Source organism: Vulpes vulpes, chromosome 1 (genome assembly GCF_048418805.1).
Source record: "Vulpes vulpes isolate BD-2025 chromosome 1, VulVul3, whole genome shotgun sequence".
NCBI classification, from domain to species: Eukaryota; Metazoa; Chordata; class Mammalia; order Carnivora; family Canidae; genus Vulpes; species Vulpes vulpes.
This window is the reverse complement of record NC_132780.1, coordinates 175,678,627-175,705,378: the sequence shown is the minus strand read 5'-3', so window position 1 is coordinate 175,705,378 and position 26,752 is coordinate 175,678,627. Positions and strand designations below refer to the sequence as shown.

Below are 26,752 nucleotides of genomic sequence, written 5' to 3'. Positions count from 1 at the left end.
AGAGGGGGAGAGTCCAGACGATGTTAAACTTCGTGCTAAAAGGTGTCTAAATGAGCAAAACTAATTTTTAGAAAGGAATCCCCTATCTCTATGAAGCAGTGAGATTGTAACTTTAAGAACTTGACATGTTACAACTGAAATCTAAAGTTTTAGTTTAATGTGTTTTACTTTCCCTGCTACAGAAAAGCAGTGAATTCAAGTCTTAACTTCTAGTATTGGACACAACCTTTAATGGTTCTATGCTTTGATTTCTTTAAGTTGAGGCTGTAAGATACCAACCTTCTATGTTACAACAGGAAATATCTACTGGTCTTTATCATGACTTCTTTCTTCCCATTTCAGTCATCTTGCAGGTATGGCACACAAGACACTGTATGTGAAAGACAGTCCTCCCGAAGTGGCTGGGGTATGTTAAGTGGTTTCTATGTAATCTCTAGCATCCTCCGATTAATATTATTGAGTCAGTCTTGTAAATGTTTCTAACATAGCATCTTGTGGTTCAGCTACAGCAGTGTACTTTAGACTCAGGTAGTAATTAGAATTGGGCTATAACAATCAGTGTTTATATACTTTCCAACATTGAATTATGAAATGCATCTTCCTACCTCAAGTGTTCAAGTGAGGAGTTTCCCTTATCTGAAGCTGTACTTCAGATAATATAATGATACTGTTCACTCCCACTCCCCAGCTCTTGGGTACCAGTCATACCATAAGGAATTTGTATTCCCTTGCAGACAGCAAACCCTAGGACTCTGAGATACTGTTCCTACTTTAAATTAGAAGGAAGAGGTATCCCTGGGTGGCGCAGCGGTTTGGCGCCTGCCTTTGGCCCAGGGCGCGATCCTGGAGACCCGGGATCGAATCCCACATCAGGCTCCCGGTGCATGGAGCCTGCTTCTCCGCTCCGCCTGTGTCTCTGCCTCTCTCTCTCTCTGTGACTATCATAAATAAATAAAAATTTAAAAAAAAAAAAAAAAATACTGTAAAAAAAAAAAATAAAAAAATAAATTAGAAGGAAGAATTACTTTTAAAAATGTTCTTTATTCACTTAGAGTTAGCCTGTTGTTAAATTGAACATTCATTCTTTGTTTTATTTTGTAGGCCAGACTTCATCTTTTCAGAGCTGTGCGTTCTGTCCTAGCCAATGGAATGAAACTTCTTGGAATAACACCTGTATGTAGGATGTAATTTCTAATTAAAATAGCTTCTAAATACTAAGTGAATTCTAGTTATCTATTCTTATATGCCTTGTTTAGAATTTAAACTGTTATTCTGTATCAGAATCTGTATTTTAGTAAGCCTAAGTGATTTATCAACTTATTAAATCATTATCTAAAAAAAAATCATTTTAGTTCCCTCCTGGTCAATAGGTACTACACAGAGTTTTGTAAAACTAACTCAGATCTAAAATTCACTGTGGTCTACTGGAGATAAAAGATTAGACTTTAAGCTCCAGGGCTACATTTTCACAGCATCATTCTTCTAGAAGTGTTCTTATAACTGAGATTATATCTCATGTTTGCATCAGATCAAATTGATAAAAGCAATTTCGATTTCTTACAATAACGGATAGTTCTGAATCAATTTAGGGAGACCAGAATTAAGCCTTTTAAAGCCTTTTTGCCAATACAGCTGACAACCACTCCCAGAGAACAGATCTCATGCTTATTCTTCATTGATCTGTACAGGTAATTCTTACTGCATGAACTTGGGAACTAAATAGAGTTGAGTAATAAAGAATTACTTGTATGCATATTGTACTAAGACTAATTTTTACAAAAAGATCCATTAGTTAAACCATAATTTGAAATGGAGTTTCTTAAACCATTTCTTCCATATACCTGCATATTGGTCAAGGATGTTTTGTGTAATTTGTTTAGGTAACAAAAGTGGGATGCTATCATTTATCCTAAATGTTGCTACTAGAAGTCTTCTGAATACTAGTGACAATTTACTTTTACAAACAGAGAAACAAATTAGCATGAACCAAAGCTTCTCCAGTTGAATGAACATACTTTTATATTGGCAAGTATGGTATACCTTCTTAGTCCTGGAAAAGATTCATCCATGTTAAGTAAGTTAGCTTCCAGATTACTAATTTTTACTTAAAGTATCATTAATATTTCCTTAGCACAAACCAGCCATGGAATAAAATGTGCAATTCCTAAATCCTTCACATGTGGAGAGATGTTCCCCTTCCCAGATCTATGGTAGCCTCCTCAGGATTTGAATCTTGAGTGAAATGATACAGGGACAGTAATGGGTAGAGTCTGGTCTTTCCAACAGCAGCTCCCTAAAAAGAGCCCTACTACTGCCCTGACTGTAGTCCTTATAAACTTTTTTCTTTCTTTTTTTTTTTTTTTTTTTTTTGCTTAGGGCTAGCCAAGACTTGGTTTTTATGCAACCAAAGAACCCTAAAATTCTAACATAGAAAAAATGAAAAATTTGGTATTTTGAGTTTTTTACATTTTGCATTATCTTACTGGTTATAATCAATACAAAAAGTGATCATAGATTTCATATAAATAAATTAAGTTTATTGCTGAATTTTCCCATTAACATTATAGAAAAATTTTTTAAAAACACTGAAATTTCACAAATTATTGACAGCCCAATAGTTTTAAACATACTTTATAAAAAAAAGTACAAAAGTGACATTAGAAATATTTTTTGAAGAAAAGTAGATCATCTAACTGCAAAGAAACATGAATCCAGACAATGAATGGCACAAATACAGCACTTACAGGAGTACTCATTCACCACCTAGAAGTCATTGTCTGCATTATGAAATAGATTCAGTTTGAGAAGTTAGACATTCAGTTTGTTTCTGAACTAGCCTATCTTGGTTTTGCCTCTCTTTTGTAAGAAAAGAGCTAGGTCTTTACTGCTGCTGGGATGAAATACTGTACATCAACTGGAGAACAAGGAGGGGTCGTCCTTCTCCCCTGGTACCTGAACAAGAAAACAGTTCGTACAGAAATGGCTTTGGCACTTTAACCCTTAACCTAGTCCCAAACCTTGTTATTTGAATATTGTATCCTCACATGATTTTTTTTAACACCATATCCTCTCCATTCTTTTTATATACATTATATATATATACAGTAATAAAATTCTTTCATTCTTAAAACAGGTTGACCCAAAACAGGTCACATTAAATCTTTGTAGCAATTCACTCAGATAGCTTTCTTCTTAATTCTTATAACACAGTTAACATATTGTTTTTGTTTAAGCTACCTTCTGGGATTGACTTAAGGCTCTAGTTTAATCCAAACAGCTTAGTCTTGGTAGGAATCTCTTTTGAGGTTGAAATCATACACCACCAACTCTCTCTTTTGAAGCTATTTCTCCTTGTTGGATGGATGTAGTGTCTTGTCTGGGTAATCCATACAGATATATAGAAACACATACAAGAAGAGTGCCCAGAGCAAAGGTGAGTGCTGAAAAGAAAAAAATAAGTTTAATTTGTATTTGTGTCCTTAAAACTATGTCATAATAATTTTAAATTTTGAAATCTTTTATTATGGGTTTATACCATTAGATCATATGGAAAATAAATCTAAGTGTTCTATTTTTATGATAGTAAGGTTTAGAAAGATAATCAATTCTAGCTCCCCAGCGCCCCTCCCCACCAACAAAAAGTACAGTCAAGGGAATGACTATACACTTTCCAAGAACACAAGTATGCCTGTCCTGGGCCACTGACAAAGAATATACTAACTTCCCTATATGCTAATTTAAAGAAAAGCAGTGGAATGTGGCTCTTTCATGGCACTAGAAACCTGCAGAAATTTAGAGTAAAAAGTAGTTGAGCAAAATTTCTGAGTTAGATGACCAATGACTCAAACCAGTGAAAATTTCTGAATAGGAAATGAAGTGGTGATTTACTAAGTACAATTCCATTTTCTGCTAGCTTTTTTTTTCTTTAATCTCAATCCTGAAAATTAGGATATTAATTATAGCTTGTCCAAACTTGACAAACAGGCATTTTATACATAAACACTATGTCAAAGTCTACGTCAAAAGTGTATATTCTGTTCAAAACTGAACCATATTCTATATGGAATACAACAACACAATCTTACCAGCTCTAAAAATGGCACACAGAGAAATGACATCAAGCTATGATTTTAGTTCACTCCTAACTAGCTTTGCCTTCAAGAAAAGGAAGTTAAATCTAAGTAGAAAACTGGAAGATTTCTAAGATGTTCTCATTCATTTCCATGACCATCAGCAAGAACACTGACCAAAAGCATTTTTCACTGTTCCCAAGTATCCCTTAGGATCAAAGGCAAAAGGATTTGTTAAGGAAGGATCAGAACTACAATTAAAATTTCACCCAAATCAGGTAAGAAATACATCTAAAACAGGAACTATATACACTGATACTAAAATGGTAAGTGGCTGGCCTCCTACAAAATACATAACTGTGTGCCAGGCATTATTCTAAGCATTTCACCAAAACAACCCTAGCAGATGGGTGATATGGTCAGTCCCATTTTACAGATGCAGAAACTAAGACACAGGTTAAGTAACTTCCCTCCCCACCCCAAAGCTGCACAACTAATAAATGATACAGGCAGAACTTAAAACCATACTATAAAATGGTTTTGTAAGATTTCTACAAGCTTGGTGTCCCTCTATTTGCATTTATAACAAGAGTCCATTTTAAAATCAAATGTAAATATAGGCCAGGTCTCTTACTTAATGTCAGTATTTAACAGATTGTGGTATAATTGATCAGTAAAGAAAATTATTATTACAGCACCCTGAAATGTTAAGTCAAAATCACTACTTAAATAATTCAGAAGCCAACTTAATGCTGGGTGTGGGCTAAGGAAATATATATTAGAAGGACTCGCATTGTGAGGGTGCCAGAATGTCATCTATGGTAATGAATTTTATATTAATTTTATATTAATTACGTATTAAGTGAAACAAAGATATCTTTAATTTAGATTTGGATTGTTGCTTCAAAACCAATTTATACCCAAGTCTAAAAATTAGGAAGGTACAAACTCGGGGAGATGAGTTTTCTGTTCTTCCTTCATCATAGAAAGCTTTATTTTAATTGCATTGCTGAAAGGAATCATCCCCTAACGTCCTTGTATTCATTTTCTTGCATACCTAATCAACACTATGTTCACCTGGACGTAAGAAGTATTCAAGTTGTTTTGTATCTCAACCCTGGGGAGCAGGGAGGTCCTGACTCCAAAAAAGGTTCCTCCATAGCCCTCTCACTCTCAGTAGACCCAGTACCCCTCAGCATAAGCTCTAGGATGACTGCAAACACCTTAGTACTGCTAACCCGTATCTCATACAACTATAAACTATAACAAAACAATCTGAGTAAGCACAATGATCAACTGCCATATTTAATAACATGAAATGAATCAAGAAGTGGGAAACTCTTCTGTGTTAAAAACTTAAAAATACAAACTAAGACATACTTATCTGTAACCCAAACAGCATCACTGAAGCGAAGGTAGAAAGGACAATGGCTGCTGCCGCAGAAAAACCCTTCATGATGTTGTCTGTGTACTTGACCACAACGGAAGTGTAGAGGCCTCCAACACTTGCAAGAACTTGTATACACAAAGAGATAAAATCTTAACACTCAAATAATGGAACATTCTATGACGGCAAAGCAATTTTCACCCCTAGAGATGCCACACTAATTTACCTAGGAAAATACTATTTTCCTTACAAGTAGCCATCTGAGAGAGTTTGTACTAAAATCGAGTAATAGTTCCTACAAAACAACATTGTTTTTTCACATGCCCAGAGGGCTATGTGGTCTACTACTAAATTGTACACATTATTGCTAACACATTAGATACTTTTGATTGTGAAGGCAAAATTGCTTTGGGATAGCTATGCCACAAAAGTCAGTCAATAAAACCAAAATTACATTTTCAAACTGGTGTTCAAAGTATCAGAGGAACAATTTCAAAATGTTATAAAGGCTTAAAACACAACTTAAAAAAAAAAAGAAAAAAGATCTAGCCAGAACTTTTAATTCCTAGATACTTACAGATGACAAACCAGACATAATATGTGTAACCATAGAAAAATCCTTTTTCATTAATTTCAGCTCCATCTGACAAGTAGACGCCAACTAATGTCACAACAATCCCTGAGAGATACATTTGAATGTTTCTCACCCAAAGGGAAGTATCTGAACTCTTTAAAACTTTTTCAAAATACACTCCTGGAAAAAAAATTAGATATGCAAATATGAGAGATACTATTAAAAATTAATTTAAAATGCCTTTCATTTAGAACAAGAACAGAGGTATGACAATGTAAGGTATATAATTCAGGGAACAAACACATTTTACATCAAATGCACATTTATTACGTTGGTTGTGACACGTGGCATCTTAGATATTACCAACATGTATTTTTATAAAGCATAAAGATTAATAACTAAAAAGGAACTTTATAACCCATATTTAACAGAAGACTCAAAATTATTAAGAACAGTTTCTGCCTTTATTATAGCAGTCAGATAGATCATAGAAGCTCTCTGTTAATGCCAATAATAGACTTGCTTTGGTCGGCTAGAAAACTATACTATTAGAGTCAATTATCTTAATCATATCCCTGAAAAAAAAATCATATCCCTGTAATATCTGCCTAGTAATGAAAACTCCCAGCTTTGCAAAATAACCTATATAATCACCACTTGGGATTTTTTACAGAGTAACAACTAAAATAAAATTTAAATAGAACTTGCTGAGTGAAGCCATTTTCCTTTAAAGCAAGGTTCAACAAGCCAAGTTCATACACAATGTCAGAAGGACCATGAACTCCCTCACAGATAATACATTTTGTGTATACATGTATTTTTCTTGGGGTTGAGGGTCCATAGTTTTCTTCAGATATTCCGAAAGAGCAAATGATTCCTTATTACATACACCCAAAATCACATACCACTGCTAAAAGTTTTATACTTAAAAATGTATATATGTATTCATCAAAGATTTTCATTATAAACACCATGTTAATTACAGACTTAGAAACTGCCACTCAAACACTAATCAACTAAAAATTCTAATGAAAAACAAGATTGTTTTCGGTGAATGTGTGTTAGAAAGAGCCAGAGAAAGGGAACAAATATAATGGCTATTCCTATTCCCATTTTTTAATATTCTAGCTGAGAAAACCACTTAACTATTAGGTGCTCAGTTAATCCAAGCATAAAGGGATATTAAACCACCCACCATTTCCTAAATTGTGTATTGAAAGGTTGAACTAAATAAAATGTTGGACACAAACATTTAATTGTTCAAAATGGTACTAACGTCTAATAGCGTATTATTTTTTGGGTAATTCAATTTTTGTTTCTAATTTGCTTGTTCCTAAGAATAAAAATTTAGCATGATGCTATCATTAAATATATCCTAAATTTAGATTGTTTTCCTCTTACCAAACATCTTTTCTACAAGCAATATTTCACTTCCATATCCCACCTACTTTCTTAGTCAAAAGTAAAAAGAATCCTAACTTTTGAAAAAGAACAAATAAAGATAAATAATAACATAGCTATAACAAATACACTCTTTACTAAAAAGAACTTTCAGGTTCTCTGTTGGAACGATTTCTAAAACACATGTTGCACTAACATCCATACTTTGTCTCTTCTTGATTAAGTGGAGGATTTCTTGTCCCTACACATGAATCTAGACTTTCATGTTTTTTTGATGTTAGTGATTTTGGTTCTCCTCCCTCCCTTTTTGGCTGGTGCTTCTATGTATTAACTTTTCTGAGGTACTCTCCACCCTGCCCTCCTTTTCTCCCTATTCCAGAATTCCTAATCTGTTAAAGCAGAGGAAGAACTTGAGGTTAAGAGGGAAAAACAGATGCTGAGCTGGTAACTGAACACCTAAAGCAATAGAATCATACCTGAAGATAGTGCCATTTCCAGGAAAATGGAGATACTTGAGCTTTCTAACTGCTAATAACTTCCTCCATTTTCAGAAGTCTTTGTTCATTTACTTTTTGGTCCTTAGTCCAATCCTTAGCTGGACTGATGGTAAGCATGATGTAAGAACATGATGTAAGTATGTTCTCAGATAACAGCAAGTATGAATGAGGTCTGAACTGAATTCAACACTGCCACACATTTACTGAAAAAACAGCTGGCACAAAACAGTAAGTTGGAGGATAAGCCTTACTGGGAATAAAATTGTTACGATGAAATAAGATGAACTAGATCCCTATGTAGAGTTTAATCTTTTTTAAAATTTTTAACAGAATAAAACAATGCATTTATCATTTACCTGCAAATCCTGAGCACAATACAGCAACAGCTATAGCGCCAAACCCTAACAATGGATTCTGTTCCACCTGCAATAATGTTTTAAAAGTGATTAGTGACAAAATTCATCCAAGAGAGCAAATGACTATAAAAATCTGAATTACAATTCTCTTGAAAGTATATGCCATATGAGACCCCGCTATCCTCTAGAGAAAGACAGAAACAAACAAAAGGCCATCCCAGAAATCTCTGAAAAAGCACTGAAGTTATAAAATGTATCACTCAAATTGTAGCCGTGGTGTATGTTTATATTTACCAGAACATGCGTGCCCATTTCCTAACAACAGGCAACCTAGCACAGTATTTTGCATAGTCAGCTTGCCTCTTAATTTTAACTTCTGCCACCACCCTAACTCAGGCCCTGATAGTGTCAATGATGTAAATGGTAACAGTTTAACTCATTTATTCCCTAACACCTGCAGGATGAGGTAATGACTTTTAAGCTTTCCTACTTTACTGAATCTTTATCAAATATTAATACCTTACTTACTATGTACTCATTTACTAAATGAATAAAAATGAGGATGATACATAGTTCTGGTTCTTAAATAGAGGAGATAGATGAGGATAGAGGATACTGGAGACTACAGGATAGAGGAGACTGACAGGTATATATAATCCTAATTCTGTGCTAAAAGATGCATGTAAATGTGCCATAATCTACTGTTTCAACTTTATTTCTTTTTCTTACCTAAACTAATCCTCAAAGAGCTTTCATCAGTCTTTCTTCAGAGACAAATACTATCTCAATAGTAAGAGTTGAGACATATGACTATACTATGACAATAACATACCTTATTCAAAATAAAGAGCCTGATAGTGTAAGTGATTGTAGCTGTTATTACTACTATTGATTACCTAGCAAAAGGCTAGAACACATGACTTTACTTAAAAAGTTTAATGGGGGTGTCTGGGTGGCTCAGTCAGTTAAGCATCCAACTCTTGATTTAGGCTCAGGTCATGATTTCAAGGTGGTGAGATCAAGCCCGCTGTCTGGCTCCGAGCTGGGCATGGAGCCTGCTTAAGATTCTTTCTCCCTCTGGTCTCCCCACCACTCTGCCCTCCCACACATTCTGCATTTTGGTTTAGGAAAAGCTCACGCACATAACACATTTGTGATAAACTGTGAAACGTTTTGTGTATAATCAGTTACGGAATGGCTATTCTCCCCCCACCTCCTCTGAAAACTTACAGACTTATAGGCTAATTTAACAAGTCTCTAGTATTCAGAACAAAGGAGGTAGTTCACAAGTTACACCCCACACTGCTTGTCAACATCTAGAGATAGTGGCAAGTTTTAAGACTACTGAAGGACAAGAATCAATTAATGCATCTATAAGAAATATAAGGAAGTACTGTGTGACAAGCAGCAGGGAGCAAGAAATCTTTAGAAATGTATTATGAAAGAAACAACAAGGTTGTCTCAATGGGGAGGAAAAAGATTTGGATGGTGGTGGTGTGACTGTCCTCAAACATACAAAGGATCATCATATATAGTGAATTGGGATTTGCGTTAGTCTAACAAGAACAAAGAACAATGAGGGGCAGTTGCCAGAAGCTGCACTTTGCTTAAAATATGAAAGAACTTTATAGAGTGGTCCAAAAGTAGGAAAGCTACCATATACTCTGCGTTAGATTACTGAGCTTTTCACATACATTACCTATATGAGGTGGACCTAGCATGCTTTCTAATGGTGTGAAGTCTTAAAGTTCATATTTCACTTCTGTTTGCCTTACTTCCCAATAAATTATTTCTATGAGAGTCTACAACTGAATTAAATGTGCAGTACATATTTGGTCACTGTCTTGAAATACCACCAAGAATATATTAAATATGTGAAGACAATAAATATTCATCTAAACCTCATTTTCTGGCAGGTGAGGGGGGAATCCTCCACCTAGTTTTTGGCTAGAAACTACCTAAAAAATGACTGACTTCCTACTTGGCACAAGCTCTCCATACATCCTCAGCCACCTTATATTTATAGGAGAACTGTGGTCTTTTATTTCCTAAGAGGTAAAGAGAGTCTTCAGTTGTTGAGGGAAATTCCTGAACTACAGTTCTATTTCCTAATTCTCTTTGTAAAAATAATCTATAAAGTATGTTACACTTTATTTTTTTTTAAAGATTTTATTTATTTATTCATGAGAAACAGAGAGAGAGAGAGAGAGAGGCAGAGACACAGGCAGAGGGAGAAGCAGACTCCATGCAGGGAGCCCAATGTGGGACTCGATCCCGGGACTGGATCCCGGGACTCCAGGATCACACCCTGCGCCGAAGGCTGGCGTTAAACCGCTAAGCCACCCAGGGATCCCGTATGTTACACTTTAAAAAAAAAAAATCAGGTATGTACCTTAACACTGAACTCTTAAACTGAAAATTATAAAGGCACTTTTGGCCCTATTTTAATTATTGATTATCAGTAAAAACACTACTATTCTATAATCCCTATCACTGACAGTGGGAGTATGTACAAAAAGATTTTAAAAAACTGGGAGTTGAAAGAAAAATGACAATTAGATGGAGAAAACCTTGCTTAGGGTTCTTGAGAAAATGTCTAAAAGGCCTGTGAGTTCTGAACATACAAACTGGAAACTGATCAAATTATATCACAGGTTAGCTGTTAGTGTGTAACTATGAACAAGTTACTTCAGTTGTTTGAACTTCAATTTTGTCCTCCATAAAACGAAGGGGGTTGATTACATTAATGGTATTTTCCATCTCTAATATATTTTAGTCATATTCCCACCCAGAAAAACTAAAGGAGGGGATTCCAATCAGTTATATTATCTGTATCCGAAGGGAGTAAAAAAAATTAAAAATGCCTATCTGTAGGGCAAAGATTCCTTTCAGTCAAAGAAATGTAATCATACTACATTCATCAATATGACTGTCTAAAGTGTCATAAGACTTAAGGAAGTCTTCTATTTTAGGTATGGTATTTGTTTCTTACCACAACTTTTGTAGCTTGGGCTGGCTTCCACTGTACAAGTATGACTCCACCACACAGCATAAAAACTGAAATCCACTGTAATTTGCTGAGTGTCCGGTTTAACATTAAAACAGTACATAAAGCAGTGCAGGGAATCTTCAATTGATAGGTCACCTAGAAACAAAACAATGAATTAATGAACTCCTAACAATAGTCCTGACACAAATATTTGATATTAACAGAATTATGGAGAAAAAATATAATGTGATAAAGGGTTAATAAAAATCTTTTCACCCTAAAAACTTGTTTTTAAGATCCTATATTTTTTGTTGTTATTCACCTCCACTTACCTGGTATACTGCTGCATCCAGATTGCTAAGAGCTAGGAAAGCCATATTGTTCTGAACAGCATACACTAATGATGGTACACTTAACTTCATCAGTTCCTTGGGGCTCCCCAAGACATTTTCTTTTAAAGATGCCTTGAATCTACCCAGACTACCAGCTTCTCTTTGAAAACAAAAGGGAGAGAAAGGGGTGAGAAAATTAAAGAGCATCTTTTTCTTTTTCTTTTCTTTTTTTAAGATTTTATTTCTAAATAAACTCTGCACCCAACATGCAGCTCAACTCCCAACCCCTAGATCAAGAGTCGTGTGCTTTACCAACTAAGCCAGCCAGGTGCCTCTATATAGTGTCCTTTTGATAAGATTCCTTCACACAGAATAGCTGTAAGGTGTTAGGTCTATTGATGTAATTTAGCATATTTATTTTGTTTTTATAATTTCAACTAATTTTAGATTAAAAGAAATATAACTGTGTAAAAGAAAAACAATTATAAGGTTTTTTTGAGAAAATATGACAATGAGGCTTACCATCATCAACCTCTGGTCAAAGCTCCAGGAGTTTTTAAGTATATTAAATAATGACATAATAGGAAACCAGAATTGCTGATATTACCTATAAAAATTTAATCCCTCCCATTTTAACTGCCATTACATCAAGCTCACCCTCATTATTCTAATTAGATTGCTTATCTATTTTTAAAGGTTTTGTTTTTTTAATTACTATAGGTTTAAATTACAAACAAGAAAAAAGCTTTGATAATTATGGAAGTTACTTGGGATAGGGATTGAGCAATTCAGGTCAATATTCTTTGTAAATTAGTTCAGTGCTTATGAAATCTAGTACACGATAAATCAAAGCATACTCTTATAAAACTGCAGTACATATCTATAAGCTTGCAGGAAATAATTTTACTAATACCAACTGCAAAAAATTTGCAAGAAATAATAATTTACTAATACCAATACTAAACTGTATTTGTAATGTACATAAAGTTTGCTGCTTGATGCATACTGATGATACATGCTCTTAACTATTCTTATTTTTTCCTCAGGAGGAACTAGTTAATTCGGTTCATATTTGCCCTCTTGAAAATTTCCTGAAAATAAAAAAGTGTGTCTTATATTAAGCATCAACACCATACAAGGGTTTATATCAAAAGGGTCCTGACTGCAGTTCACAAAATCCTTAAGAGGACAAGGCCATAATATTTCTGCAGGGAAACAGATCTGTTTCAACTCCAAGTTAATGACAGTCACACTAAGCCTCTATTATGTTTGCTTAACAGAATCAACAGTCATTAACTGAATTTGGTCATATATAAATACAGCAAAAATAATTACACATGTTCTGAAGGGGAGCAAAAAGTCAACAATGTCAAACTTATTACCTATACCTATCCACTGTAGAACTCTCCAGCCCCCAAGAAAATGCTTACGTGTGACAGGAAATTTGGCCTAGCATAGAAACAAGACATCCTTCTTAGTTACAGGTCTTCTTCAGGTGCCAAATTCAACATGCTCTACCCCACAATGGTAAATCTATATGCTGAAAAGTAATGCACATGGCTTGGTGGCAGGCTATAAACTCTATTCAGAAAAGGGAAAGAATATCAAAAAGATGACTACGAAGAAATTCTAGGTAGTAGAATTTTCCAGTACTAAAGATTGGCCCTTTAAACATTTGAGTCTTTTTTCAATTTTGAATGCCTAAGATGTCCTATATGCTTCCTCAACACCTCAAAACTCATTTTTTTCAGAGAATGTTTTCCCTCAATTATAGAATTGACAAACAAAACTAAAGAGAAACAAAATAAGAATGAAGAACCACAGGAGTACAGCTCAAAAGAGCTATCGTAACAGGATGATGTATTAGAAAACATACCGGAACATTTTCCTTAATGTCCTATTTCCCACTAGTAAGCACAAGATAGCAGAGATATAAATCTTATAAAACTGAAGTACAGGACATTGCTTTCAGTGTACTGTTACTTTTAATGCCTTCTAAAATACTGACACATACTGCTCTATCTGCAGAGTGGTTCCCTAAAGAACTAAGAGATACCTGTTTGTACCCATCGCCCACATTCCACTGCCATGTTCACTGATTTCCTACATTGGATTCCCCAAGCTCGAGTATAGTGGCTATTATCCCTTCCCTAATCACTTGTTCTGGGCAATGCCAATTTACCTCTACCCCTTAGAGATACTCTAAGCCTTCAATAATATCAAATGAATTATCGCCTATCCAGAAAAGAGGTGGTCTCTTTATCACTGACCCTCTTTACCTTGTTGGAATATGGACTACATAAGTACCTCATTACTATTCCACCATGCCTGTATCAGTATCAGAATTGCTGTGGTCCCTTTTCTCCCTGACACTTTTCTCCTTATCTCTTCTACTGCACTTTCAGCTTTCAACATAAAAGTAGTGCCTATGAGACATCACTTGTCAACCTGAGTACTCCTTTCCTTCATTGTGACAAACCAGTAAATATAGTCTATCAGGAATGACCTTCAGATCTTTTTGGCTCTCCTGGCTATATCCTTTCTGTTGAATGCTTAGGAGCTACTTATTCACTGCCAGAAAGGTTTCAGTACTTTTTTCTGGTTCCTTTTCTAATGCAGATATTAGAGAAGCCAAGCTATATTAGAATGTTAACTACTGGAGAGTTCAGGTTTCACTGTAGTGCCTTATAATTATAGCAGTATTATATAATTATAATAAAATATTTTGAACTAAGTTACAAAGGCAGAGGATGCTAAAAAATAATTTAAAAAACAAAAGCTCAAGAATAGAAAAATATCAGTAAAATAAAGAGATTTAGGGGGCCTAAGAAAGAATATGTGGGAATCTTAGCACACAGTTTAAGGAAGTAAATGATTTTAGTATTAATCAAATTAAATCCTGTTTAACACATGTTAAGAATATAGCTCTTAAAGCTTATAATTAGCTTTACTCACTAAAGATAAAAAATAACAATATATCTTCTAGAAAACACTAGTTGTCATCTACTGTTTTACTATTAAACAAAAATAATCAATTCTAAATATACTACAGCCTTGAATATACTATAAAAAGGAGCACATAAAAGCCAAAGGTGATTTTTTTCTTCCATTTTCCTGCCCTGTTGTTTTCTTAGAAATCAAATACTTTAACTAAGTACCTTTTGTAAAAAACAAATGTATTAAACTCCATTGTATGTGACATTGCTAGATTTAAAGAGCATGTGTAATCCAAAAGCACAAATTTTTTCTTAGATATAGTCTCCCATTAAATTTCTTAATTGAACAATTTGTTTTGATTTTTATCGCTGGAATAGAATGTGCAACCTTTTGTTATCTGAAGAAATTCTGAAACTCCTCATTGATTACAGAGATTCCACTGGTACCTTCCCCCCTAAAAATTTCCTATCAACAGGCTGAAACCAATTTTTTCTGACCTATATTTATATTTGGTCAAAAAGTAGGCCTTGTTCTCCCAGCTCCTGATCTGATGAGAACTACTTGGAGGCATCATGTAAAGTACATGCCTTTTACATTCTATGACCCTAAACCCGTTACAACATGGGTACAAAGAGGTGTCAAAAAATGCAAACCCAGTGTTACAGATTTTATTAGAACAGTATTTCTAGTCTTCTAGAAGAGTGACTTTTGACAAACAGTAGCTTAGGAAGTTTGAATGGTTAAGTAAATGTTTAGATCTGATGTTACGTGTAGTAATAAGTTATGAAAAAATATAAACCAAGTCTTAGCAATAAAAAATAAACAATATATATGCATATATAAACAAACCCAGCAGGAGAAACAAAACAGGACTAGATAATCTATAATGTAAGCCATTATTCTAGGAAATGCCAGAAAATAATTAAAATAATAATTTTTCTGGAATAAAATAATTTTCTCCAGTCTTATATAATGTATTTGGTTTATTACTAAACACACTCAAAATATAGTACATTTACACAACCTGCTAAGTTTACTTAGTCTTTATAGACTGGTGAAGAGCAAACAATAAAAAGTGACTTTGTTCTAAGACAATGTGAAAGTTTTGTAGTTTCATTTCTTCATTCCACAAGTGACAGATTTAAATAAAAACTGTCCGTTTTAACAGCTATGATAGCATTTAATAAAGCATACAGCTAACCAGTAATTTTCCTGTGACCTGGAGTAGTAACTAGTTTGAAAAACCAAAATATTTTAGACATTATACTGTTTTAAGTTTTAGAGTATAACTCAAAAATTGGTAATTCAAAGTTCTTTAAAAATCGATTTAATCACATAGAACTTTTGCAACTTTGAACTGTAATCTGTCCCCTCCTCCTAAAAACAGGATTTAGTAATTTCCTCTTCAATTTAAAAGTGATCTGATGTAATCATACATATGCACAACAGTGTAAGAAGATGGGTTGTTATGCCTTTGTTTAGATTGCAAACAACCCAATGCCCATCAATAGAGGCTAGTATGTATAATACATCCAAATAATGGAACACCATGCAGCTCTTAAAAAGAATTAGATTTAGATTTCTATGTACGGACATGGAACAATCTCTAAAATAAAACATTTAAGCAGGAAAAACAAAGTAAAGTGGAGCATTAGCATATACCATCCATATATGCATAGTATGGGTAATTAAAACTCCACCAATCAGACCACGTAAACTTTAAATCTTACCTAAGCAGCCATCTATTAATTCTTCCCTGCATTCCTATTCTTGCAGTTCTAGCTTACTGAAATAAGTATAATTTCACATTCCAAAAATTACTATAAATTATAAGTAAAATCAACAAGAATGGGGAAACCTAAAATTACAAACAAACCAGAAAAACTTGTCAGGTTTTTTTTTTTAAATGAATAACAAAATTACACTGAAGGGGAAAAAAGAACTGACCCAACTATTCTTAAAAAAGTCTTCTTACTGTATGTTCTAAAATGAAAGGCAAAAAGAACTACATATAAATACTGTTTAGTGAGTAGGATTTTCACAACTCTATGTTAGAAACTGAATCTACTCATGTACTCGAAAATCAAGCAAATAAGTAAATATCTTAAGGTTAACAGAACCTAGACACATCACCATTAGAGAAGGGAGCAACTATGGGAAGGGACGTTTTAAAGTAAACTGTGTATGAGATCAGAATTACAGATCTCAATATTACAACTCATGGTTATACACACAGACATAGACATATGTATGCCCACATACACATACAGAAACATTAAAAAAAAGGAGAAAGAAAGAAAGGAAAGAAAGGAAAGAAAGAAAGAAAGAAAGAAAGAAAAGAGAAAGAAAGAAAGAAAGAAAGAAAGAAAGAAAGAAAGAAAGAAAGAAAGAAAGAAAGAGAAAAAAGAAAAAGAGGAAGGAAGGAAGGAAGGAAGGAAGGAAGGAAGGAAGGAAGGAAGGAAGGAAGGAAGGAGAAAAGAAAGAAAGAAAAGGAAAAAAAAGAAAAGAGAAACAGGAAAAAACTTGAAGATCCCACTGCCCTAATCTGGGATAATTTTAGCATCAAAATAAACAATGATAATGGATTCCAGCCCAATGAATCCATGAATCTATGCTGTGTGTATGAGAGAGAGACAGAAACAGAAAAGGAATGCTTCTTAGAGTAGGCCAACTAATAAATGTACAAGGAACAATGAAATTAAGAAATTACTATTTGGCAACATCAATGGGCAATAAATTTAGTGAGTGAAAATGATAGGAGAAACAGTATTTCCTTAGCCACGAAGTATCTCGCCACAAGATATTCATTAATGACAAAGATAAAATGGGTAACTCTATGTGGAGAAACTTAGCAGGCACTACCCTAATCAAATCAAAATTAAATTACCAGTGATGGGGAAATAGATATTACATGCCTGATGATACACTGCAGTGAGGACACACCATTTCTGTGATATTTCTGGCCACAAAAACAAAAAAATACAACTAAATTTAATCATAAGAAAGCTTTCAATAAACATAAATTGACATTCTATGAAATAAATGGACTATGCTCTTCAACAATGTCAAAGACATGCAAAAAAGAAATTTGGAAGAATTGTCCCAAATTAAAGGAAGCTAGAGATGTGACAACTGAATGTAATTATTCTACTATTTAAGGACCCTAGGGCAATTGGCAAAATTATCTAAGGTTTGTCAATTAAATAATAATATTGTGTCAATACTAGTATCTCAATTTTGGTATTTTATGATTAGGTAACAATGTCATTGTTTTTAGGAAATATGCACTAAAGAATCTAGGGACAAAGTAGCATCTTGTGTGACCTTCCTCTCAAATAGTTTGTAAAAAATGCACAAGTATATACAGAGAAAGAATATAAAATGTGCACGGTAAAATGTTGGCATTCAGAAATAAAAAAGAAAAATCAGAAAATAAAACAAAATCACTGAAATGTCTAACAATGCTACTACATTCTTATCTTTGTCTTAGCTAATCAAAACCTGCTCAATTATTTCACTGTTCTGAAAGACCCATCATTTGAAAATTAGAGATCAGGGAACTTGTCTTCTAATCCTCTCACTGCCAATCACTTTCGAGGTATCTTTGGCAAATAAATCTTCCCTCAACCTAAGATTTCTCATAATAGAAGATGAAATTATAGCTACAACTAAAATAGAAGGACAAGAAAGGAATGAAAATTGGCTGTATCTACCTGCATGTTTCCCTCACTGAGGGGAGACAGGAAAGAATGTTTCCTTAACATCACTCTGGCAGCCCGCCACTCTCAATAGCAATAATCCTGATATCTGAATGCAGCAAATTTAATTGCTGCAATCTTAAAAGATATTTGGCACTTTACACAACACATTTTGACAGTGATTAACAGATTGTATTCCAGAGTGTAGTTTCTTGCTTTCTAAAGTAGTTAGGTATCTGCTCATTAGGTTTTCAAAAATTCCTTTTTTACGATAGTGCCAAAAAGCAGCATTATTCTTTGGTTTTCCTAAGGCGGTTTTAACTTACAACATTATATATTATAGAAGTAGTTTCCTCATTTAATGCCCAGTTTTCTTGGAGACCACACCAAGGTGTGCATTTCTCTGCCTTTTGTTCTCTTACCACAATCTGAAAGATGTTATATACTGTACTCCTCACCAAAGCAAGTCTACATTTCCTTCAGAAAGTTAAATACCTTAAACACATCACACAGAAAAATTTTAACTGAATTTCATTTATAATTTACTTTTTTTTACTATATATAAATAGGGCAAAGAAGATTTGAGATTAAAATTAAGCTATTGTCTTCCAGTGTTTCAGCAAGCCAGCTATACCCTTCAGACTACAAAGGGTTTTTACCATACTAATACTACTACCTATGCTTCAGGGGATGCAACCCCACTATTCCGACCCCAGGAAAGGGAAAAAGGAAGAGAAGGAACCAAAGAGAATGGAGTCTCTGCCATGTGATCTGGATTGCCAATATGAATTCTGTCCAAATAGGATTCCCTACATACAGAAACTCCGTACCACCTTAAATCCTGAGAGACTGGCGATTCATTTAAAACAAGAGTCTGGAACCAAATCCATTTGGTCAGATCAAATTTATTAGACCAAGATTATATTAATTAGTCCCTTTCCAGTCTCAAGTTCTGACATGAGAAGAGTGACTAGACTGTAGACCTCCAAAGCTCACCAGGAACCATCCCTGGAGCTACAACTGCCTCTGCTTAAATTCTTAGGACCTAAATATTCTAATTTACCTAATTTGGGCACTTGGTTGAAGTTATGTTTACCTTAATCTGCTTAATTTAACTCCTAGGGAATTCTGAGACACTGCCTCAGACCAGACTGACTTGTTATTTTTTAAATAAGCTGACTCCCGTTTGTCTACATACTGCACATATTACTGTGTGTTCCTCTTCATGTAGGTTCTGTGGTTTCTGGTTATATTGTCCAGAAAATAGGAATCTTTAAGGTAAACAGAGTTAAAGGGCATTGAAAATGAGAATACTTCTATGAGATTGCTCTCTTCTACCAATCTTTTCTAATCCCATGAGATTATATAGTTTATGTGATAAGGACATCCATATTTATTTCTCTAGCCCAGACCTCTCTTCTGTGTTCCAAACTCATCAGTGCAATTGCCTATTTTCCACAGCCCACTTGGATATCTCAGTGGCACTAAAAACTCAATGTTGTACCTACCCAAAATGAAAGTATTGATATCCCCTTCCCTCAAATTTGCTTTTCTTCCTGTCTCAGAAAAAAATAACTGTACCCAGTTTTTTATAAGAAAAACGATTCTTAAGATCCCCCTTGCCTCATCTGCTGTAATTGATCCTCATTATTCATGGGTTCTGTGTGTACAAATCTGCCTATTTGCTAACATGTATCTGTAACCCCAAAATCAATACTCTTAGCACTTGTACAATCATAGGCAAACATGTACAGAGATGCCAAAAATTGGAATTGCCTAATATACACATCCCCAGTCGAGGTCGAAAAAAGACAATGCTCTGTCTTCTTGTTTCAGTTCTTACACCGTAAGCAAATGTAGCCTATTTAGTGCAACATTTTCCCTATTTGGGAGCTTTTTGGTGGTGATTTTGCTCTCTAAAATGGCCCCCAAGCATAATGTCCAAGTCCAAGACAGCTGTAATGTGCCTTAAGGAGAAAAATACAAGTTAGATAAGATTTCTTTAGGCATGAGTTATAGAGCTATTGGCTGTGAGTTCAATGCTAATCAACATATATTAAATAAGGTGTCTTTAAAAAGAAACATGCATAAAACAAGGTTATATATTGATCAGTTGATGAAAATGTTGCAACCAGAGACTCACAGGAACTTAACACTGTTTCTGCCTTAGGAGCAGAGCAATATTCACTAATTCAGTGTCCATGGTAACTTCATAGAACATAACTACTGTGAATAATACAAATCGACTGTGTACCCAAACTCATCACCAACTCCTATAGATTCTCCTTCCAGAACGTTAACTCAGATCCATTAGCTTCTATGCTGTCATAGTAGGCCATTATTTCTAGCCTAATAAGCTTCCTTATTTCCAACCCTTGGCACCCTTCTAATCCATTCTCCTCAAGATCAAAATGACTCTTAAAGCAAAATGGATTGTCCTGGTTAGTCCTTGATTTAAACCATTCAGTTATTTCTGAGGGCACTTTAGATAAAATCCAAAATTCTTCACGGGCCCATGGACTTACCTTGATACCCTGTAGACCTCTCCTGCTTCATCTTAGCACCACTGAGACATACTGATTTCCTGCCGTTATTCCCTAAGAGTCAAGAATTTTCCTGCTTCAGGGACTTCAAACACACTATTCTCTCTTCTTTCTCTGTGCTCTTATCCTACACAAGTTGTACTCAATGTTCAGGTCTAGTTTAAATGTAACTTTCTCAGAAAGCCTTCCAACCCAAATGGAGACCCTCTATTATACTTATTTGTAGCATCTTCTAGTTACCCTTCTTAACAGCATATATTACTTATTTGCTTAATATCTGGTTCTCCACTAGACTATAAGCTCCATGAGGACAGAACTACACTGTGCTTTAGTTTCATTATCAAAGGTCTCATCACATATTGCTAAAGAAGCAATCACAATATCCTTTGATTTCATTTTATAAGTATCAATCTGTGACTTCCTAGGTTGAAATCATTCTCCTTTATCTTTCACTTTTTTTTTTTAACCATTCTAAGAAATGACCATTCTTAACACTCTAAGCAAATTCTTTGTTCCAAGAAATAAAATATTCTCTTGTTATGAATGACAGGTAGTTTCTATCAATGTGTTCTGAATAAGCACATGAAAATTTGCGAACGTATTCTCCATAAAAATTATATTCACTTTAAAATCCAATAGTTTCCAGGGGATCCCTGGATGGCTCAGCAGTTTGGCGCCTGCCTTTGGCCCAGGGCGTGGTCCTGGCATCCCGGGATCGAGTCCCACGTCGGGCTCCCTGCGTGAAGCCTGCTTCTCCCTCTGCCTGTGTCTCTGCCTCTCTCTCTCTCTCTGTCATAAATAAATAAAATCTTTAAAAAAATAAAATAAAATAATAAAATAAAATCCAATAGTTTCGGGACGCCTGAGTAGCTCCGTGGTTGAGTGTCTGCCTTTGGCCCAGGGTGTGATCCCGGAGTTCCAGGATGGAGTCCCACATCGGGCACCCTGGGAGGAACCTGCTTCTCCCTCTGCCTGTCTCTGCCTTCTTTCTGTGTCTCTCATGAATAAATAAAATCTTTAAAAATAATAATAAATAAAATAATAAAATCCAATAGTTTCAAATGCATTTAATTTCATGTTTTACGAATTCATTCCAAGTGCTTTTTCCACTTAGAAACTCTTATGTGCTTTAAATGAATCTTCTTCATCAAATTCTTGTTAGCCATATGATATCAAATGCCAGCTACCAAAACTATGTATGTCATAATTCTTTACTTTTTTTTGGTTGTCCCTAGTCTTGTATACTCTGCAGGTACAGGTTCATAAAAGAGCCTCTCTTATGAGCCTTTACATTATGCTGGTGTCAGACACAGCAACTTATTATTGAGGATGATCATGTTCATCAAGTACAGTATTTGGTTTTCCATACTGTTATTATTTCAGCACCATTATCTGACTTGTCTGGTGAATTCTCAGAAATTATTTGGGTTTTTATTTTTATGTAATTTTCAAAAAAATTTCCACAAAACAAACTATAGCTGACCATACCCATAATATTGAATAACTGAAAAATAAGAAATACTACACACCAAGCATTGCAAGGCTGGAAAAACATCAAAATAAAGTCTATCCAAGTGGTTTCGCAGAATACAGCTCAATGGCTGAGCTACACCAAAGACCTCGCTGCTTTTTTTTACACATTGGTTTTTAAACATTCCCAACAGTTACAAAACAACTGAATGATTTGACCTTAGAGTTTAAAATGGCTGATGCCATGCCTGACAGTCCTATTTCATCCTTGAGTCACAATTTTTTCTCCCTGTGGAATTTGGGGAATAAAAAGGAGATGGGTTCCCTTCTCCCTCTTCTATCAATATCTCTGTATTTGTCTTAAAAGAAGCCAAGCCTTAAGATTTTATTAAACTCTTAGGTTATACAGAAGTTGCTGTAGAGTTTTTGTAGTTGTAGTAGAGGTTTTTGCCTTTGGAACATTACCTTTTAAAGGTACAATAAGACCTCTCATTTATCTGACATTATCCAGAATGACGAATCCCCCAAGCAAAGCCAAATCTCCATAAAAATGAATCTTATTAAGAAACTGTAAAAGGTCTGAGATTTTACCCAACTTACAACCTAACAACTAAGCCCAAAAGATAAATTATTTTTTAAGATTATTTGAGAGACAGAGTACCCGAAAAATAGCACAAGCAGAGGAGACAGTTGGACAGAAAAGGGGAAGCGGACTCTGTTGAGCAGGGAGCCTTAGGAGCCTGAGATCATGACCTAAACCGAAGGCAGAAGCTTAACCAACTGAGCCACTCAGGTGCCTCTAAACTCCAATATATTAAAGCTTGCTACCACATGGCTTCAAGTTATTTGTGTTCTTTTCTCCCTCCCCAAGGCATTTTTATACTTTTTCACATAATATTTGTAATCATGCATGTGTTTACTGATTTTCTCTCTTCTTCTAAACCTAAGCTCCAAGCAAGGAGAAACTATATATATTTCATTCATACTTGTATATTCAACACATTTTATAAAACTAACACAAAAATCAGTAAATATCTATTAAATGAAATTTAAAAGTATTTATATGCAATGTGTTTCTACCTAAAAGCTTACACACATGCTATTCCTCACTGGTGCTCCACTCTCACTAAATCACATCTTGAAATCTGTATGAATTATCACCTGCCACATGACCCAAAAGGGTTCACATCTCATAAATCTCCCAATGCAATTTCCTACCGGATTTTACTTAATTCTCACAACCCTATATTATTTTCTGCAATTAAAATATAAAGAAACTAAAGCTTAGAGAGATTAAAAGATATGTGCAAACTCATCTAAGTTTAAAATTAAGTCTGTGTCACTTCAAAGTCCCTATTCCTAAACCTCTCTCATATCACATGCATCCTTAGCTAAAATGATTCTCCTAAAAGGTCACTGATCCAAAGCCCAGTGTTGGCAGCCCAGGTGGCTCAGCAGTTTAGTGCCACCTTTCAGCCCAGGGCGTCATCCTGGAGACCGGGGATTGAGTCCAATGTCGGGCTCCCTGCATGGAGCCTGCTTCTGCCTCTGCCTCTCCCTCTCTCTGTGTCTCTCATGAATAAATAAATAAAATCTTCAAAAAAAAAAAAATCCCAGTGTTGCCACATATTAATGTAAGTATAATATTGAGAAACCTCAGATGGTGTACAGGCAAAATAAGGGTATAGAACTTACCAAAAAAAAAATGTATACAGATTAGATGATGAAAAGTACTTAGGACAGTGCCCAGTACTTAACACACAAAACACTCAAGAAACATTAACTATTATTATCATTATATGCCTCTGAAACAGAAATCACTAATTTGTTTCTGTGAGGGTCAAATGGTAAAATAGTTCAGAGGCTGTAAGCCACACAATCTCTGCTACAACAAAAAGAGGCAGCAAGCTGGGTTTGGCCCACAAGTCATAATTTGCCAACCCCTGGTTTATAACAACATTCTTCAACCTCAGCACTATGAATATGTGGGGCTGGATGAGTCTCTGTTGCAGAGGGCTGTTTTGTGCATCGCAGAAAGTTCAGCAGCATCCTTAACCTCCACTCAGCAGATGCCAGTAGCATCACCCAAGTGGACACAACTAAAAAAAGATCTCCTGTGGAGCAAAACTGCCGCTGGTTGAGAAACACTGCTCTAGAGCAATCAAACTTATGAAGATGCAGCCAGAATTTTCTAATAAAGAAAATAACTAAGTGGAGAATTAACAATTACACACACTAAGAAGTATTTATACTCACTTCGCTAAAATTCCCACACTTAGCAATAACTTTATAACTTCTGTGATACACACGGCTGTGGTTGAAAAGTAGAGTTCTTTGTCTGATGTCCTTGTGTATCTTAAAGCTATGGTATAAGCTGCAGCCACCAGGGTCATCACTGCCAAACAGTAGAACTTGAATAATAAACTGACATTTTCTGGAAAATATGTGCAACAAAGATATTATTTAGTAGACAGCATTATGTTTATAAAAATTAATGTTATACCTCAAAATGCTTCCCAACTTCAAGCACAAGATACTTTTTAAAACCCAGGATATTTGACAATTTATTTCAAAACAATACTTTCCGAGTACATGAACACCAACATACATAGACAAAATACAGCTGGCTTTAAATATCAACCAGTTAAGCAAAGATTTTGTCCCTGAAGGATGCCCCAACTGCAAGATTATGTGGCATACTGACGCTAGCCTGGGATATAATAAATTACATATTTAATATATCTTTATGATATAATGTTAGTATCACACATTTATAGTAGGCATATAAGACTTATGGCTAAGGCAGAACAAATATTTATCGGCAATAAGCCTAAATCTGTAAATAACTGCAACTATTTCAGATAATGATTTGAATTCTGTAATTTTGAAGCTTTGCTCATCATTAATCTTGCTGCCCCCATCCTATGTTAGTTGCCGAAACAATTCTATTTTTTTCCCCCTTAATTCCTGTTTTGCTACAAAAAGACTCTTGAAGGTTGGACTTACTCGAAATGGGAGAATGCATAAGAAGAGCGTGATACACGACTCCAGACAATGTCCCTGGCAGGGCTTTAATGATAATCGTGAGTTCCCCAACCAGGAAAATAACTTGGCACCCATGCAGGAAGATATCCTTTAAGTGTTTGTTTAACATTTACTCAGGGGTGAAGCCAAATATAGTCCGTAGAAGGGTGGAGAAGGAATCCGGGTGTCGCCCAACCTGTCCTAGCTACAGCTCTAAGGTCCAGAAATCCAACTCCGTCCCCAACTTACACACCCTACTCAGCGAAACAAAACTCAGCTTCGGGTGCATCAGACCCACTCTCACGAAATGGCAATTAGTCATCAAATATCAATACCCCAAACCCCACACGACACGCTCCAGGGAAGGCGCTCTGTTAACGACTGCTTTCTCCATCTCGTTACGGTATCGGCGCTGCTGTAATGCCCCAGTGATGCTTCCTGCGGCGGCTCCGGGGACCAGCCGCGGCGCGGGCTCCGCGCCCGGAGCGCGCCCTCGAGCCTCTGAGCATCCGTAGGGCAGAAGGCGCAGAAGAGACCGCAGCCGCGGACCCCGGCGGAGCCCGGCACCGTACTGCGGGGACGCGGGGACGCGGGGCCCCTCGGGGTCCGCCGCAGCCCGGGCCTGTCAGAATTTGGTTCCCACCCGCTGCGAGCTCGTCGGGGCAGAGGCGGGTGGAGCCGCAGAGAGCCCCGCGCGGAGTCCGCCCTGGGGAAGCCAGCCGCAGCAGGAGGCTGCCCGCCCTGCGCTGCCCTGACAGGCGGCGGCGGCGGCGGCGGCGGCGGCGCGCGGGCTCACACCGGCGAGCGGCTCCAAACAAACTCCGGACGCCGACGCCGACGCCGACGCCTGGCCCCGCAGCTCCGCGGGCGCGGACAGGCGCTGACGCTCGCGCGCCCCCGCCCCCGCGGGCTCCCCCGTCCCGGCGGCCCCCGGCCTCACCTCTTGGGGCAGCCATGGTTCCCCGACAGCCCCGCGCGGAACTGACGCACGCCCCCTCCGCGCGCCCTCCTCGGGACACCCGAGACCGCCTCCTGTGATCATAGAGACGAAAATCCCTCGGCCTAGAGCGCCCCGGCGGCCGACCGTCCGCCGACTTCCTGCCCAGTCTGACACCAAGATTAGGCTCAGCGCTCCGAGCTACCCCCGAAAATGGGAAGACCCGGATGGAGGAGAGTCCTTGCCGACAAGTGCGCGAAAGTCGAGTCCAAGGCGTCGTTCTGTAAACTAGATCTCCGGCCGGCTAAGGAAGCCGAGTCAAGGGAGCAGAGCGTTGCCTTCTGGGAATTGTAGTCCTCACCAAGGTAACTGGGTAGCAAATGCGACTGGAGGGGAAGTCTTAGGGATTGACGCCTGCCAAAGCTGTTCTAGAAACCCCCGGAATCCGTAAAGCAACAGAAACTACTTTTGACAACTTTTCCAACTCCCACCTTGTTCATTACCTTGCATTTGTACCTCGTCCTTAATATGATTGAT

General features: G+C 36.4%; 2 protein-coding genes across 3 annotated transcripts in view; one reads left to right on the top strand and one right to left on the bottom strand.

Moving 5' to 3' along the window:
• RARS2 (arginyl-tRNA synthetase 2, mitochondrial) overlaps positions 1-1,343 on the top strand; it is a 53,356-nt gene extending 52,013 nt beyond the window's left edge. The window contains exons 19-20 of the mRNA XM_025983846.2: positions 343-406; positions 1,102-1,343. Of these exons, the coding sequence (XP_025839631.1) occupies positions 343-406; positions 1,102-1,188 (151 nt within the window). The 3' untranslated portion in view covers positions 1,189-1,343. The remainder of the gene's footprint in view (positions 1-342; positions 407-1,101) is intronic.
• Positions 1,344-2,515: 1,172 nt separating this feature from the next.
• Positions 2,516-26,565, bottom strand: SLC35A1 (solute carrier family 35 member A1). Of its 2 annotated transcripts, none has more exons than XM_025983842.2 (8): positions 26,219-26,565; positions 24,511-24,688; positions 11,607-11,766; positions 11,278-11,430; positions 8,286-8,352; positions 6,035-6,211; positions 5,451-5,585; positions 2,516-3,440 (listed from the first exon to the last, which is right to left on the bottom strand). In XM_025983842.2, exons 1-8 carry the CDS (start codon positions 26,232-26,234, stop codon positions 3,313-3,315), a joined length of 1,014 nt encoding a protein of 337 aa, XP_025839627.1. In that variant the 5' UTR covers positions 26,235-26,565; the 3' UTR covers positions 2,516-3,312. The 2 variants fall into 2 exon arrangements, with proteins under 2 accessions (XP_025839627.1, XP_072593070.1); XM_072736969.1 differs by lacking the exon at positions 26,219-26,565 and adding an exon at positions 25,261-26,153.
• Between the last annotated feature and the right edge of the window lie 187 nt (positions 26,566-26,752).

Coding starts and splice junctions, on each gene's coding strand:
- SLC35A1 (XM_072736969.1), bottom strand. CDS start 25,408: ATGTTAAACAAACACTTAAAGGATATCTTCCTGCATGGGTGCCAAGTT. Junction 5,586..6,034: donor TTATGTCTGGTTTGTCATCT/GTAAGTATCTAG, acceptor TGTGTATACAAG/TTCTTGCAAGTGTTGGAGGC. Junction 3,441..5,450: donor GCTGTTTGGGTTACAGATAA/GTATGTCTTAGT, acceptor TTTTCTTTTCAG/CACTCACCTTTGCTCTGGGC.